Source organism: Bubalus bubalis, chromosome 12 (assembly GCF_019923935.1).
Source record: "Bubalus bubalis isolate 160015118507 breed Murrah chromosome 12, NDDB_SH_1, whole genome shotgun sequence".
NCBI classification, from domain to species: domain Eukaryota; kingdom Metazoa; phylum Chordata; class Mammalia; order Artiodactyla; family Bovidae; genus Bubalus; species Bubalus bubalis.
Genome location: NC_059168.1, coordinates 8956161 through 8973562, shown reverse-complemented (window position 1 = coordinate 8973562; position 17402 = coordinate 8956161). Strand labels below are relative to the sequence as shown.

The 17402-nt window shown below is 40.6% G+C and overlaps 1 protein-coding gene across 2 annotated transcripts in view; it reads right to left on the bottom strand.

The window, feature by feature from the left end:
* Positions 1 to 17402, bottom strand: part of MRPS9 (mitochondrial ribosomal protein S9) — a 39078-nt gene that overhangs the window by 8512 nt on the left and 13164 nt on the right. For both annotated transcript variants that reach the window (XM_044925725.2, XM_006067891.4), the window contains exons 3-6: positions 16939 to 17001; positions 16821 to 16851; positions 9626 to 9705; positions 594 to 679 (exon numbers count right to left, since the gene is read on the bottom strand). In XM_044925725.2, coding sequence (XP_044781660.1) covers positions 594 to 679; positions 9626 to 9705; positions 16821 to 16851; positions 16939 to 17001 — 260 coding nt within the window. The remainder of the gene's footprint in view (positions 1 to 593; positions 680 to 9625; positions 9706 to 16820; positions 16852 to 16938; positions 17002 to 17402) is intronic.

Here is a 17402-nt window from a genome sequence, read left to right as displayed (position 1 = left end):
CTCCAGCCCGCCAGGCTCCTCTGTCCCTGGGGTTCTCCAGGCAAGAATGCTGGAGTGGGTTGCTACTCCTTCTCCAGGAGATCTTCCCAACCCAGGGATTGACCCCACATCTCTTGTGTCTCCCCTGCATTGGCAGGCAGGTTCTTTACCACTGTGTCATCTGGGTCAAAAATTTGTGTCTTTTGAATAACAGGAAATATATGACTAACCAGTCCAAAATTTAAAACCAGTTGGTCAAGTTGATGGATCTAGTCTATCACTGTTTGCTAAGTGGATGCACAAATCTTTAAACACAAAATACATAAAACACACACACACACACACACACACACACACACACATACATAAGCACAAAAATTCTGAAGAAATAATATTCAAATATAGTAATTAAGTGCCGTTTAATATATAAATCTGGAATGAAGTAATATAAAAATAATAACCTTAATATTTACATCCTCCCAAACAAAAAAAACAAATTATAAAGATTAATGCTAAAATAATGAACACATTTTTAAGCTTTATGTAATGCCTAAGAAGCACCAATGATAAGTGGAATGTTTTTAGTTAGTATTTTAACGCCAAGAAGAACTTACTTGGATTTAGATTTTTCTGAAAACAGACCCTTGGCTCGCAGCTGGTCCTGCCGTTCCTCTGCGTGGAGCACCTTTCCATACGCTTCCTGTGGCAAGTAAAACACACTAGACCGGGAGGCAGCTCGTTCTCACCACTACTTTCTACCTCCCTTGAGTCCCCTCATCTCAAAAGTACCCCTCCTCAATTCTCAAGTCACAGCTGCACAGCAAGTACTGCTGAAAATGCTCTTCCACAATACTGTTTCTCACTCGAACTGAAGCATGGTAGAGTAATTTCAATGAGACTTTAGCATTCTGCAGAGTAACACACTTCAACTGGATTTAAATAACTATAAAAGGTTTATAACTAGCTCAGTGAGGATATTAAACACAAAATAAAGTTATAAATGATTTTCCTTAAGAATTCCTCAAACAGAACCAAAAACTTTCCTTAAAAAATTCCTACTTATATAGCAATATGCCTTTAAACTTGGAGAAATACCACTAAAAATTATACTTAGCACTGAACAACTTTTCTAATATTTAATACTTATGTAATAGTTAAGTCTTCACCATGTAGTCTGTCTTTAAAAGTTCTCTATTAATATTTACTTCTCATTATTTGATTTCTATTAATTTACTTTCTAACAAAGACTTCAAATCTATGTCACCTGTTACACTGTAATGCAAGTAAGGGAAATTTACCATTTTGTTAGAATTGTAAAAAAGCAATAATCTGGCAACAAAGGTGATTAATAAAATACATTTTTCCAGGAAATGAGTTTACAACAAGCAGAATACTGCAACCGTCTCCCAGTTTTTTTTGACTGAGTCTATGTGAAGACTCATGTTGAATTGGTGTGTATTCATTCATCATTTCGTACTAATTTCATGTGCATGTTCGTTTATAATATACTAATCGACGGAACAGACACGCTCAAAGGATGAACTAGAAATGATATATTTTTTTTCTTGCTAAATCATGAGAACATCCACTAATCTCAGAAGGCGCAACTGGTTACTCCGAGATGCCTGTCTGTATTTCAAACAGTTTTAATAATCTCCAGCTTGGGGGACAACCTTGTGTGGGGGCTGATCAGAGCACTATTTTATATTCAAAGCTGCCGATAGAGAGTCTGCTCTAAGAACAGGAGTGTCCCTGGCTGCTGCCTCTGTACTGACCAGTACTTACATTTTATTATCTTCATTCTGCAACCTTTTCTCAGGAATCCATTTCTTTCAAGTGGAAAAGGGAGAACGGGAAGATGAAGGAAGAAAGGATGTGAGGACTGCACCTTTAATTTGCATAAACATAGGTGAGAAAAGCCCAGATCATACTCCAAGGGCTAGGAATGGTGAGACGAGGACAGAGCTCATTTCCTGTGGCTGGGAGACTCCTGAGAGTGTGTTTTGTGTTGTTTGTTCTTGGAAGGAGAGTAGAACTGATAACTTAGACGAGAAGAAGAAAAGCAGCCACATGTAGAAACTGTGAAGCCGGGCTGAGCATCTCCAAAATGGTGAAGAATCACTAACGAGTCAGAGGTTCTACAGCTAAGGCCCCATCAGTAAAGCTAAATACCAGGTCAGAAATGCACCGTCTCAGGCTCCACCCCAGACTTCCGGGAGAGGAACCTCTGACATGGGCTCACTGATCTGTTAGAACCATGCCCCAGAGTAATGTACACTGAAGTCTGAGTTTAAATACTGGAACTACAGAAAGAAATTAGGCTAATTCAGTTCTATTGTCCAGATTAAAAATAACTACCTCTACAACTTGGACAGCAAGATGATCAAACCAGTCAATCCTAAAGGAAATAAACCCTGAATATTCATTGGAAAGACTGATGCTGAAGCTCCAATACTTTGGCCGCCTGATGCAAAAAGCCAACTCACTGGAAAAGACCCTGACGCTGGGAAAGACTGAAGGCAGGAAAAGAAGGGGACAAGAGAGGATGAGATGTTTGCATGGCATCGCTGACTCAGTGGACCTGAGTTTGAGCAGCCTCTGGGAGATGGTGAAACACAGAGAAGCCCGGCACGCTGCAGCCATGCAGTCACCAAGAGTTGAACATGACCGAGCAACTAACACACCCAGCTTGCTAAAGACCTATTTAGTTTTCTGGAATAACCAAGGCAACAAAAACAAAAATAGTTGACCTGCTTCATAGGTAAGTTTCAAGTCAAAGTTTGGGCTGCTAATGTTGTTATCGTTTGCCGGTGACTTCTGAGCAATTTTAACATTAAGTCCACATTTTTCTTAAACTTTTCACTTTGCTTTTATCTTCTGCATTTCATATTTAGTTCCATAAAAATGCATAAATAGTGTATGTAAAATCACCAGAAAAAAACGTCAAAAATGAGAAAAACCACCCATGAAGGTACACGTCAAATTTCAAACATGCTAAGTTCTAATCATTTATGGAGCTTCCCTGGTGGCTCAGATGTGCTTTGACAGTTGTGATCCATCAAGTCATATAATACTCACATTAAAGCCCCTCATTCAGTTCTCTACATATTTAGGAAAATATATGTGAAGTTCTTGGCACAGTGCCTGGCCTATAGCAATGGCCAAGAAAGGACACAGGGGTGAGGTATGGCGTTTGGGTGTCAAATAAGCGAAACCACTTTATGTGCACGCCGTTTCTACCTTTCTTTCCCTTCTAAATAATAAGCCTGCTCTTCAGAGCCTGTCCTGGCTACTCTGAGACAAGAGTCGTCTGGAAAGTACACCCTACAGCTTCAGCTCCCTGAAGAGGTGTGTGTACTAATTTACATCAGAAAATCCTCGAGAGTATAAAATACGCCAGGCACTGTCAACATCACAGATTATCAGGACTGGCTTCTGGTCTATTGTTCAATTTCCACTTAATTTTTAAGGGGCGCCAGAGGATTAGCCGTGACCCCAGCTATGCTAAGTTTATATACTGTATTTAATAGTATAATTTTCAAATATGACAGGAATAACCCAGATGTGAAATGCTGAATCATTAATCACAGCTATGATTAATATTTCATAAAATCAAAGCCAGTCTATCCACCCCTCATGTCATCAGATTTCCATAATGTATGAGTCGCATTTAGAAGGTGCCTAATTTGAAAATACCAGATGCTCAGGGTGCAAAAAAGAAATGCTTAAACTAAACTCTTCCAAGAGCATGAGCAATACGATTTTTAGTCTAAAGAAATCTGATTTTAGTCTTCCTAAATCTGTGTTGGTTTATTAATCATGTAGAAGTTCCAATTTTAGGAAGGGCAAACAAATAACATTTCTTAGGAGGGTGATACAGAAAAAGTCTGTATATATATATATTTTTTTTTGATATACAAAATATATACAACTAACAGTAATTACCATCTTAGCTACTAGTTCAATACAGTTGAGACTTTAAAATGTTTGTTGGGAAAAGGAAAATCACAGAAAATAAATTTCCTAAATAACAATCTTCTCAAAATTTTTTGGCTACTGACATATACAAAACCAACTGAAATAAACATACATATAATTCATTTCTCATGGATTTCATCATGCTATTTATCTAGAGTTCCAAGAGACCTATTTCCACAGGAGACCACGGCTATCACTTCATGAACACAGTATGCTATACAGGTACACTTCATGTAATGCTATTCAGCACAAACAAAACAGCCTCACATACAGGTCACAGAGACAAGTCCTCTGGGAAAGTACACCCCAGGAGTAATTACACAGGAGTGCTTGTGACTTGATACCATACATTTTCACTACCTAAAGCTCCATCATATATTTAGAAAAATAATCTTATAAAAGAAGTGATCTGATTGAAATCAACAGAGGCGGTAAGTTGAATCGGTTTTTAAAAACTGATTTTCCAACATACAAGATCCACAACAGTAATTATTCACATGTGAGGAAAACGTATATTAAAGATACTTCCAGAACAGCAGATTCTGTTACTGAATTAGTTACCAAAGTAACTCTCCAGTGTTCTTGCCTGGAGAATCCCATGGACAGAGGAGCCTGGTGGGCTACATACAGTCCAAAAGGCTGCACGGATGGACACAACTGAAGCGACACAGCACGCACAGACGCATGTCAAGAAAGGACTGCAAACAGCATGCAGATGCATGTCAGCTTGGTCTGCGGCTTTCTAAAAGGAAGCCCTTAATGTAGCTGTAAAGCGGAATTCTGTAACACCTCACTGTGGGATGGGTCACTGCTTTAAGTCCATTTTTAAGAAGTGCTGCTTCCAAAGTTCTCAACGTGCACTGCCCGGTGGCAGAGAGGATGTGGACTAAGGAAGAATCTGGGTGCCAGGTCCCTGGAACTTTCGTTAGTTGGGTCCGCAACATAAGTGGAGATACACACCCCTCTGGGGCTGCTGTGTGAACCCAGAAGTTATTTAAGTCACTTAAACTGGAGAATTTCTACATGAGCCAGGCAAATGAATCCTATTTATACCTACATTATCAGGATTAGAATCACATCTTTTTTTTTCACATTTTAAACTTTCTCCCCCCTAATTGTGTAGAATAGTTTAAGTATATAATAATCTGAAGCTGCTGCTGCTAAGTCGCTTCACTCGTGTCCAACTCTGTGCGACCCCATAGACGGTAGCCCACCAGGCTCTCCTGCCCCTGGGATTCTCCAGGGAAGAACACTGGAGTGGGTTACCATTTCCTTCTCCAATGCATGAAAGTGAAAAGTGAAAGTGAAGTCGCTCAGTCGTGTCTGACTCTTAGCAACCCCATGGACTGCAGCCTACCAGGCAAGAGAACTGGAGTGGGTTGCCATTGCCCTCTCCAATCTACTTATTCCTTAATTTGCTCCTTCTTTGGGTAAAAATTTCATCTGTGGCCATATACTTGCTTTGAATTATAGAAATATTCTGGCAATACTCCAATGTTTACTGTAAGACAAGTCATGAAATATAAATGAGGTTTCTAAATTCCCAGTGTAGCTTTTAGAGATGAAGAACCTTATTTTAAAGGTTATGGTGGGGAGAGCTGATGGAAAATTTCAATAAATGCTGAATGTTTCTGACAGCTTACAGTGTTTTTGAAGTGTCTCACACCCTTTCCCGAGCTCTGGTTTCATGGGACATGAAAAGGTGTCTGGGTGGAGAGGTTTCAGGTTACTTCCTTTACTATCTTTTTTCATTCTGCTCCTGAAAGCTTAAATCATGTCTGAGAAGTACACAAGTTCTGCTGGTGAGTGGCTGTTAAGGAGATGGAAAGTCATCTGCTTTGGGTAAAAAAGACAGATGAGCAGGGCTGTCCAGCATGTAGCCCCTTAATCTTCAGTGATCCTTTGAGAAACCATAAGGCTCTCATCTCCTCTTACTTAAAACGACCTTTACTGTTAAAGAATTTACTCATTAGTACTGTTTCACACTTCATTCACTACATACCTACATCTTACTCACTATTTTGTAAAATAGATGGTTTTTATTGACTTTCCCAGGAACCTGGAGACAGGTGCATGGCTGTGCCCACAGGAGGGAGTTCCAGCCAACCTGCCTGTGAACTCTCTGGGTGAAACACACTCAGGGTATAACATGCTCACTCGGTGTAACACACTCAGGGTGTAACACACTCACTCAGGGTGTAACACACTCAGGGTATAACATGCTCACTCGGTGTAACACACTCAGGGTATAACACACTCACTCAGGGTGTAACACACTCAGGGTATAACACGCTCACTCAGGGTATAACACGCTCACTCAGGGTGTAACACACTCAGGGTGCAACCTCAGAGGACCAGGACGTGCTCCTGCACCTTACATTCTCCCAGTAGCTTCACTTCCGGGCAAAACAACGAGCTGCTTCTTTCTGAGAATCCTCCTCTTCCCTCAAAACTCCCCCAACTCCTCCACAAAAGAACCGGATGGACTAACTTCAGGCCAGTGGAAACAGTGCTCACTAAAGCTTTAGGTCTCATCCTCAACTGGAAGCTGCAGCAGGCCCGTGTTGCATAACTTTAACAGGCAGGCAGTGATCAGACATGGGAAAGCGGCTCTGGCGTCATTACAGAAGGTCAATAGATGCCACAGAGGCCCCCGGCAGAGCCGCACACAGGCCCCCCGGCAGAGCCGCACACAGGCTTGGGATTGGTGCTCTTCTGCCAAAAAGCCTGGCGGAGGACGCCCATGGCTCACACCATCACAGACTGCCCGGGACACGGGGGAAGCAGAGTTTGGCTTAGAGTCTTTCACGCTGTCACACGGGAAGAAGTGACACCGACGGCAAGAGACGGCGACAACAGCGATTCACGTCCCGCCCCCCTCAGTCTTCGGGGGTTCGATGCCCTGGGCTGTGGTGGATGGTAGTGGGGGGGACTCCCCTCCCACAGAGGGACGGGCACCCCTCCCCACCGAGAGAGGGCAGAGCAACACAGGGAGCAGCTTCGAGGTACATTGTCTTATATCACATGCAATGCCTGATTCACCACAAACAGGGAGTTAGTCACATACACAGTTCAGGGTTACAAGCAGCTTCTCGCATGACGCTGACCCACACCGGCCCAGCAAGGACCACAAGTGTGATTAACAACATCTGCCCTGCATGAGGTGCAAGCGCTTGGCATGCACTTAGGGAAACTCCTATCCTCTTTTCCATACATATAATTAGTTTAAAATTTCTTAAGGTGCATTTTTTGAAAATACAAATTTTATTAATTATCTGAATTAATATGCTCAAATTTAACCAAAACATCTGTAATTCACAGGTGTAAACTGTTCTGATGGACAACAAAAACAAATACCAAACCCACAGTGTTTGGGGGTCAAAACACGCAACAGACAAGACAGACCTAAATTACTAGATTTAACTAAAATGCAAAAGCCCGAAGAACTCTCCTGTATGTAATGAAACTACATGATGCATAAAGGAAGACCATTGATAAACTGAGTGCAATCTGACATTTGAGTTTAGACTAGGGTAGTATCTGATCGGCTGAGAAACCGACCAGATTCTTGAGCGATCCCTTTTAAAAACATATAAACTAAAGTTAGGCCTCTTCTCCGATGTGTAATTTCTTCATTATGATGGAATGCAACCGAATGCCATGCCCTGAGGTTGCTCGGTTTCAGCCCAGACAAATGCAAATGGCTTGTCGGGTGACAGCTGTTTGATAAGGCTCCTCTCCACGACCCGCACGCTTTACTTTTTCCCGTGAAACTTGGGATGAAAGGCAGAAGGCAGGAAGAGAATTAATGTAGCATACAGTCTAAAGGCAATGCTACAACCGTGATTAAGTAGAAAAGTTAAAAGGCACAGATTTTCCACAGCTTCGCTGCGTGCAAGCCATCCGTGTAACAAGCTGACAGCCGAGCGCGCCAGCTCCATCACCTCTCCGACAGCTACTGCGCGCGCTGCGCCCCTTTTCAGGGTGAATTTGCGTCTGTACCATGAAGCGTTGTACATTATTTCTGAGCTCTGCGGGGGGCTCGAGTCCATATGGAACCTTCACAAATATTACCACAGATCAAACCAGCGGCGTCGGGAGGCAGATTTGACATACCTATTTAAATGAGCGGCAGGGGTCCCCGGGCGGCCGCGGGCGGTGCGGAGAGCCTGGGCAGAGAGCGCGGCCGGCTCCATTACTCAGCAAAGATGCCCTCCGCATCCATCATTCATTTCATTTCTGCTGGGGCAAGAAGCTCATTTGCCCAAGGTCAACAGAAAGTGAAAGGAAGGTTTTCTTTTTTTCCACGCCCCTCCCCAAGAAATAAATGCACCTGACAACTGGGGATTCTATCCTCTGGCTTTGCAGAGCGCAAACACCAGGCAGCTTGACAAAGCAGAGTACCAATGAGCCTGCGGGCCACGCTGCCTGAGAGTGCACTGGGGCCACGGAGGCCTGGAGACTGTTTCTGTTAACTAGGAGAAATCATACTATGAATAAAATAAAACTTGACACCGTGTTCTAAAGATGAAGTGGGTTCTGTTGTTTAAAACTGGGAACTGGCATCCAGCCTTTTGTCACAGTAACTGCAGGAGATGCCCCAGTGTGTACACCAGCAAACACCTGGGCTCCGCAAGAAAATACAACCTGTTCTCAGGACAGGCAAATGCGGTGGGGGGTCAAAATGTAGTGAAATCACTTCTCTGTGGGTCCTCTAGACCCTGATTCTAGCCTCATACACTGTGCTGGCCTATGAAAAACAAATTGTATTTGAGTAACTAATCATTTCATGGCAAATAGATGGGGAAACAGTGGAAGCAATGACATATTTTCTTTTCTTGGGCTCCAGAATCACTGCAGTGCCTACAGCCATGAAATTAAAAGACGCTTGCTCCTCGGAAGGAAAGCTATGACAAACCTAGACAGCATATGAAAAGCAGAGATATCCCTTTGCCAACAAAGGTCTGTACAGTCAAAGCTATGGTTTTTCCAGTAGTCATGTATGGATGTGAGAGCTGGACCATAAAGAAGGCTGAGCACCAAAGAACTGATGCTTTCAAACTGCGGTGCTGGAGCAGACTCTTGAGAGTCCCTTGGACTGCAAGGAGATCAAACCAGTCCATCCTAAAGGAAATCAGTCCTGGGTGTTCATTGGAAGGACTGATGAGGAAGCTCCAATACGCCAGCCACTTGATGCAAAGAGCTGACTCACTGGGAAAGATCCTGATACTGGGAAAGATGGGGGGCAGAAGGAGAAGAGGGGGACAGAGGACGAGATGACTTAGTGACTGAACAACGAGAGGGAAGGACTTTGCCTCTTCCCAGGTGAGTGAGTGCCTGATCACCCGATGGTGTCTTTCCTGATTCTGGCCCTGTGATGTACACCCACACCTGGATACTGACCTGAGCATCTCTTTCTCAACACAACCTTTGGAAGTAAAAGCGTTTTAAGGACAAGCCATTCTGACATAAATTCTCTAGTGCTTACCTTTAGCAAAGATAAATTAATAAGATTTAAAGCCTTTTAACATACTGTCTTACCTCTAGAAGTCTTACTTTTTGTCTGTTATGAAACGTACTAGGTAAATTCTGAAGCTGAGCAAAATCCCTGGTATCATTAGTTAGTTACTAACAGTCATGTTATTTACCATAAGTGTGATATACTTACATGCATTAATGAATAGTATGACTGTTTGCCAGTGTAAAAGAGAAAATGAAACGGGCGGCCATCTTCTCCCCACTGGATAGCTAATAAAAACCAAATGAAAACAAATAAGAAGAAATAAAAATACAGAGACCAAAGAGCCTGCATTTAATTGCGGTTTTGTAATTCTGCAATAAGACATGCTTTTAATTCTGATTAACTTTTAAAATAACCAAAAAAAGCATTAATAATTAGAATTGAGTTTGGCAGGTTTAACCTAAATTTGGGATATTTAATATTTCATACCCATTGATACAAAACAATGTTTATATTCCATAAAACATTCCTAAACATTTCACCATGAGGGTTTCCATAATTTGTTTTAAATTAACACACAAAATACCAGTATTATCTTGCTAGAACAAAATGATTTGTTTGGTTATTAATATAATGCACTCCCATAATCTTAAAAAGGAACACCAAAAAAGTCAAATGTAATACAGTTAGGAAAATATAACACAGAAGAGAACGAAATGGATTTGTCTGTGCCACTCTGTTTCAACTCTGTGGAGACATACCTCCCAGAGTTTAAGAAGTCTAAAATAGAAGGGGCCCCACACAGGATGTTATGTGTGGTTCCTTTTGAAATACAGATAATCATTCACAACCAATAAACAGCAAACAAGCTGAGAAATGGCGTTGCAGCAGCAGATGAAGCCAACGCTAACTCCACGTCCTTGTGTGTGTATGGCAATGTTACTCTGTTAACCACTGGCAAGAACTCCAAACACGGAGGTTACACTCTCTACTGCACGAATTGTAAACGCTTTTCTCCCAATCTGCGGCCTTCCGACCTTGTCTGGGGTGTCCTTCACAGTCGAGAAAGTCACAGTGTGGCAGTGGACTCTGTCCCTGTCCTTTATGGCGGTGCTTCTCAACTGCTTTTTCATTATCATCCCTACTAAGGAACCCTTACTAGACACTTTCTCCCTCATCTCCTGTCTCCCCAGGAAAGCTGAACACTGCAGATGCACCGAATATCTGCTGACACGCACTGTGGCCCTTTCCAGGGCCACAAACATAGTAACAGCTAAGATTTTTTTGCCTCCTATGAACCAATTTACACTCCCTTGGGGGAAATACCACCCTCATTGAGAAAACCTGCTCTAAGACTCTGGGCTGTCTAAAAACTATTTTCCTATATACTATCTTCTGGAATTTTTCTATGTTTTTCTGATCAGAAATTTAATCAATATGCAATTTATTAATACATCTGCGAGGCAGAAATCCAAGTACGACCTATTCTGTCCAATAAAGAGGGTCATTACTCTATCAGTTTTTTAAAGATAATATGCTCTTTTCTTTTGAAATGTCACCTGTACAGCATGTAGGGTATCTTCCTCCTCTGGGATAACTGGATTATACACAGGCCAATTTAAGTGAATACACTTAAAATGAAGGCCATTTTATAATAAATGGTGGAAAACAGGTGTGTACTGGTATATCACTGTTGCTTTAGTTTGTGTCTTCCTGAAGCATCTTTTCATCCGCTTAGTTTCCACCATCTGAGTATGTTCTCTGGTGATGTGTGCTACGGTCTCTGGCTCATTTTTAAATCAGGTGGTTGTTTTCTTATTGTTGAGTTTTAAGAGTTCTTCATACATTTTAGGTAACAGTCCTTTAACAGATGTGTCCTTTCTAAATATTTTTCTACCGTCCTATGGCTTGTCTTTTCATTCTCTTGACCGTGTCGCTCATAGAGCAGAACATTTTAACTGTAATGATATCCAATTCATCAATTCTGTCATGAACCATGGCTTCAGTGGTGTATCTAAAAAGCCAGGGGCAAACCCGTCTTCTAGGTTGCTCAGTACTGGTTCAGTTTCTCTAACAGGTACAGGCCAGTTCACACTACTTCCTCGTGCTCAAATTTCAGCACATGGCCTTTCAGTGAACTGGCCCACTCCATCTGGGTTATCAAGTGGGTGGGCACAGAGCTGTTCACAGTATTCCCTGATTATCCTTTTAATGTCCTAGGACCAGAATTGCTGCCCCCTTCCTTTGCTGATAACAGTATTGTGTCCTCTCTCCTTTTTACCAGCTATGCCTGGCTAGAAGATTATCAGTTTTACTGTCTCCTCAAAGAACCAACTTTTGGTTTTGTTCATTTTCTCCCTTAATTTCCTTTTTTTCAATTTCACTGACTTCTCTTCTAACGTTTAATGTCTCTTTTCTTCTGCTTACTCTGATTTCACTTGCTCTTCTTTTTCTACTTTCCTCAGATGGATGTTTAGATAACTGAATTTAGATTTTCCTTCTTCTCTAATACATGCATTCAGTGCTACAGATTTCCCTCTGAGCACGGCTTTGGTCCACTCTTCTTATCTTTATAATCTTTCAGATATTAGACTTCCCCCAACAGAAGCAAGCTTCGAGATTATTGCTCTGGACTCCTTCACTGCATTTACATATGCCCACCTTCTGAGACAGAGAGGCTTGTTGTGTCTGTTTATAAGTACAAGTGGCATGTCTTGATCCATGCAACTATTTGTCCCTCTATTAGAGAGTGTATAATTGAAAGAACTTAGGCTGCAAAGTCAAACTTCCTTGGTTTGTTTTTTAGCTTCTTTACTTAATAGTTGTGACCTTAACTGGGTTATTAACTCTTTCGTGAATCAGGCTGCTCATTTGTGGAAAAAAAAAAAAAAAAAGAAAAGAAATAAAACCACAAAATAATCACGAGGATTATGAGAATAAATGAACAATACTTAGAACACATATTAAAAAACACAGATGGCATCCAGCTGCATTCACATCACACACCTGCTGCAGGATGAATGTCTGTGCCCCATCCCCACCTTGCAGGAGCCTTGAGCCCCAAGGAGAAGCCGCTGCAATGAGAAGCCTACATACCATAAGTAGAGAGTAGCCCCTACTTGCTGCAACTAGGGAAAGTCCACACAGCAGCAAAGACCCAACACAGTCATAAATGAATAAATAAAATAAATTAAAAATTTTTTTAAAACCCAGAAAGTGAGAATAATCCAAATGCTCTGCTGATGAAAATTCATCCTCACCAAAACAAGGTAAACTGAAGGAAACTTCTGGTAAAACAAGGAAACTGAAACACAACCCTCCAAACTGAATTAAATATCCTCAAGCCAACATATGGAGTTTTTGGAGAACACTTTGAATCAACAGTTCAAAACTGAAAACAGAATGGACAAAAAACTCAAAGAAATGAGACAGCTTGATTAAATTCAGGGGAGAGACAGAAAAAGTTAAAAGAATCAGGAATGTAGACTAGCTTATAAGTAACTTAAAAGAGAATAGACTAAAACATAATACAATATATTAAAAAAAAAAAAAAAAGGAAACAACCAAAGAAATGAAAATGAGATAAAGAAGTTAAGAGTCAGAGTTGGTGTGACCGATCTGGAAGGCAACCAAGGAAGGAATAACACTTATATAATTGGAGTCCAAAGGAAAAGAATTAAAAGTGGAACAGAACTAAAATTTGTAACTGTTAAGAGAACTATTTCTGGATGTAAGGACTTGAATCTACCTATTAAGAACTATCACCACTGTAATCTAACCCTCAATAATAATCAACTGATGCCACACTTTCACAAAGCTACTAAATAGACAAAAAACCCTTTAGCCCACCGGGGGAAGATGACTAGCCCAAAACTCCTCAAAAGCTGCAGGCAAGGCAAGGCAACAACGGAGCAGCAGTTTCAGTAACTCAAGAAAAGAAGTACGAACCAGAGACTTTCTCCTTCAGCGAAGCTGTCCTTCAAGTATCAAAGCTATGAAAAAACAATTTTAAAAACTCAAGAATTTGTATCTGTGAGCCCTTTTGGAAAATCTACCAGGAAATGAATGAACTGCATTCAACCAACAGATGACCAGGGAAACCTTAGCAAAAGGAGCTATGGATAGCATTTAACCTCCCACATCGGAAAACAAGAAAAACAACAGTTATCTACTCACTAAAGCTGTTGTGAAAATTATGAGTTAATGTATGCACAACACTGGGAACTGTACCTGGTCTGCTCTAAGTTTCAATAAATACCACTTGCTGTATTATTCAGGACACTTTTCAAATCAATTAGAATCAAGTTACCCATGACAATTTTATACTTTTAAATACCCTCTGAATATCACTATGGACATTATGTTTTCCTCTTAGGTTTTCTTCTTCCATTCACCAGACTTGCTAGCACTTGATCAATTTCACCAATTTTTCAAAGGGTTAGTTGGTTTTATCTGTCCTACCTTTTCTTTTAAATTCCTTTAATTCAATCATCCATTTCATTCTTTTTCTGCCTTCTTGAACTGACTACTGTTCATTTTATTTCTAGTCTTTCTCAAAGCTTAATAAATACGTTTGCCTCTGTGTTAAACACTGTCCATATCCCATAGGGTTTAATATGAACTGTCATATATTTTTGAACAGTCTGTAATCTCAATTTTGATTTCACTTTAACCCCAAAGTTTTACAGTTCTAATCCACATAATTTCTATTTTTATAATTTGTTGGGTTTTCTCTACAACCTACTGCATCATAATTCTATTAATATTCCACTGGCATCTGCATAGAAAATGTATTCTTTGTACTTCAATCTGTAGCTATAAAATCATGCTGTGTTACTCGAATTCTTTAGAGCCTTAGTTAACAGCTTTTTGCTTTAAATGTTTCCATGCTAAATATCTGGTGCAAAAAGGTTCATGGTCGTCAAAGCCACTTAATGGATATTAGGTTTTATCAATATAAATTAACATTCCTGCCTCACTGAACCCTTCCCTAAGCTCCCTGAGTTCCATTCTGTCTGGTATTAGGTGTTCCTCTTTGCTTCTGTCATCAACTGGGTACATATCTTTGTTTTTCCCAATAATTTTTTAATCACTTGCTTTAAACAGCAGAGCAGGATTTTATGTTAACTCAATCTAGAAGCTTCCATCTTTTGATAAGGGGAGTGGGAGCACATTCAAAGTGCCATAATCTATTCAAATCTAAAATTCAATGACACTTTTTAACATACAAATCAATTTGTTCTGTATTTACAAAGTATAGCAAAATTGGTTAAGTAGGTCAATAGACAGATGGCAAATTCTAGCTGATTCTAAAGGTATAGTGTTTGAAGTGAAAGTGAGTGTTACTTGCTCAGTTGTGTCTGACTCTTTGTGACCCCATGGACTGTAGGTAGCCCAGGCTCCTCTGTCCATGGAATACTCCAGGCCAGGAATGCTGGAGTGGGTAGCCACGCCCATCTCCAGGGGATTTTTCGAACCCAGGGATCGAACCTGGGTTTCCTGCATTGCAGGTGGATTCTTTACCATCTGAGCCACCAGGGGAGCCCCCAAAACACAGATAAATGTACTTAACTGAAATGTAAGAAATCCTACCAACACGGACACGTTTCCAGGATAACACATGGGCGTTCTGCAGGGACACAGGGCCATCTCAGTGGTTACATCCAGCTGACAGTAGCAAAACTTCCTGCTACTGAGGAGCTGGTGTGACATCAAAGGGCCAGGCTCAGAGGGGCAGATACACAAGAGATGCAACTAACAGAGACTCAGAACAAAGAGAGGAAGAACACAAGTGAGGAGCCTCTGAGGCTGAAAAAAATGGAAAAACCACTAAAAGACGGGGGAGTATCACTATCGTTACGATCATCTACAGAAAAGCTCTAAGTGTAAGCTACCGTGCGCTATGCCTTCAGTTTTACTTCTAGAAAGCTGAGTTGTGTCTTTGATTTACATTCTAAATATAGCCTTCATTTATTATCTTCCCAGAAACTATTAATTGATGTCACAGTTTATTATCAACCACATGTAAGAGTTCAGAAAATATAAAAGACAGAAAATATTTATTAGAAGATTCAAAATACCTCTAGCAAGATCCAAAATAAAAGTTATCCTGAAAAGAGTGAAGGAGAGAATGGCAGAATGCCTAGCTTTGAACAGAGGTGAACATTCAGCAAAAACAGCAATTTGGAACAAATTGATTTTTAATAGAAATATCTACTCTCTTACCAATCAATTTATTGGCTCTGAAACACCCTAATGCCACCCACCAACTGAGCATCTCTGGCCAGAAGGCGGCCCTCCAGTGTCTCCACACATTTTCACTGCTGAGGTACACGCTTACCAAGAGTCAGTTGTGTTTATTCCCAAACGTGTTTATTACAATTGTACTCTCTCCTACAATTACATGAATTAAGTATTCTATAAACAGATGAAATCTGGGTGAAAACAGAAAAAGACAGTAGCTGCTTCTCTGAAGACTAAGTTGAATGCTTTAGAAAGATTCAAAGGCAAGTTACTAAAAAAAAAAAAAGGTTTGTTCAACTTCAGTGTGGTTGGGGGGACACCTGCAGAAATATAAACATATTGCTCTCTCAGATTTCTTAAGGAAGTTTAAGTTCTTTGCTCCAGCATAAGGAAACCGAAACTGAAACCTTGGATGGCACATCAGCGGCAAAGACGCATGAAAGAAACAAGGAGGGACAGACACACCCTCAAAGGCAAACTCTCCAGGGTTACAGCAAAAGTCTGCTCAATACAAATCTCTATTTCAAATGTTTTCAAGAAATGATTTCTGGCTTTAATACTTTTTAAAGTAACTGACAACCCACCTCCCCCCCAAGCTTATCCAAGAAGCTTCTAATCTGAATTAGAAAATAGTATATATGCTATTTCCTGGTGACCTTAAAGCTTGCCCCATGCTTTCTCCAAGTTTCAGTTGACATATTTAAAAGATAAAGAGAAAATCTTAGAAACTAGAGAAGACAGAGGGCAAGAGAACTGTGATGGCTGACTGCTCATCAGAAACAACAGATCACATAAATAAGACCAAAAATCTGTACTTAGTGAAAATATGCTTACAAAATGAAGAACATTTAAAAATTCTCATATTTAAAAAAGCTGAATTTGTCTCCAGCAGATCTATACCCAATTCTTCTTCAAAAAGGCATATCAGAATGCAAATAAACTGACATCAGTATAGGCGTAAACTCTAACCTGATCTAATTTTAATATTATTTAGTGAAAAGGAAACAATCTGCAAAGTCCAGTTATTCATTATTAGTTATAAAATATTCCTGACTTCTTTCACAACAACCATGACACAGATTTCCACACACCTGAGTGACTGAGGATACCTAACAGCACTGTGGAAAGAAAGAGCTAGTTTATTCTTGAACAAACTCACCTCTCTGTTTTGGAAAAATCTCTTCGGGATGCTGTAAAACAAATTAAAAATGCATTAGGTAATTACTGTAACATATAAAGCTAAGTGAAATTAGTAAAAAGTATTGATAGAGAACTACCTTCATTATGGGCCGGGCTCGCTTCTCAAACAAACCACTGGGAAAAAGGTAAGTGATCGCCTTCTGAAAAGACACACAAAATTAACACCAGTTGTAAAATCAAGTTCACGTTTATGACTAATAGTAACTGAGTGCTTACTACGTGCCAGATAGTGAACCAAGGGTTTCACGTGCATCTCACTGTGCAGTCTTTTAAGTGAATTAATAAAACCACCACACATACATTCCCCAAAGGGCAGGCCGGATCCCCCGCCACCGTGACACCTGGATGTTTTCAGAAGCTCTCTGAACTTTTCCTCGAACTTGGGAGAGGCTTTTCAACTATGTTTTCCCAAGCGCGTTCTCTTCAGAGCCTGCTTCTCAATGGGGTGCTCTTGGCATTGTGAACGTGAGGCTGCCCTGTAGGCTAACTTCCCCCATACAGCGGGTCATTCTGTCATCCCTGGTCCTTCTCCCAAAACCTC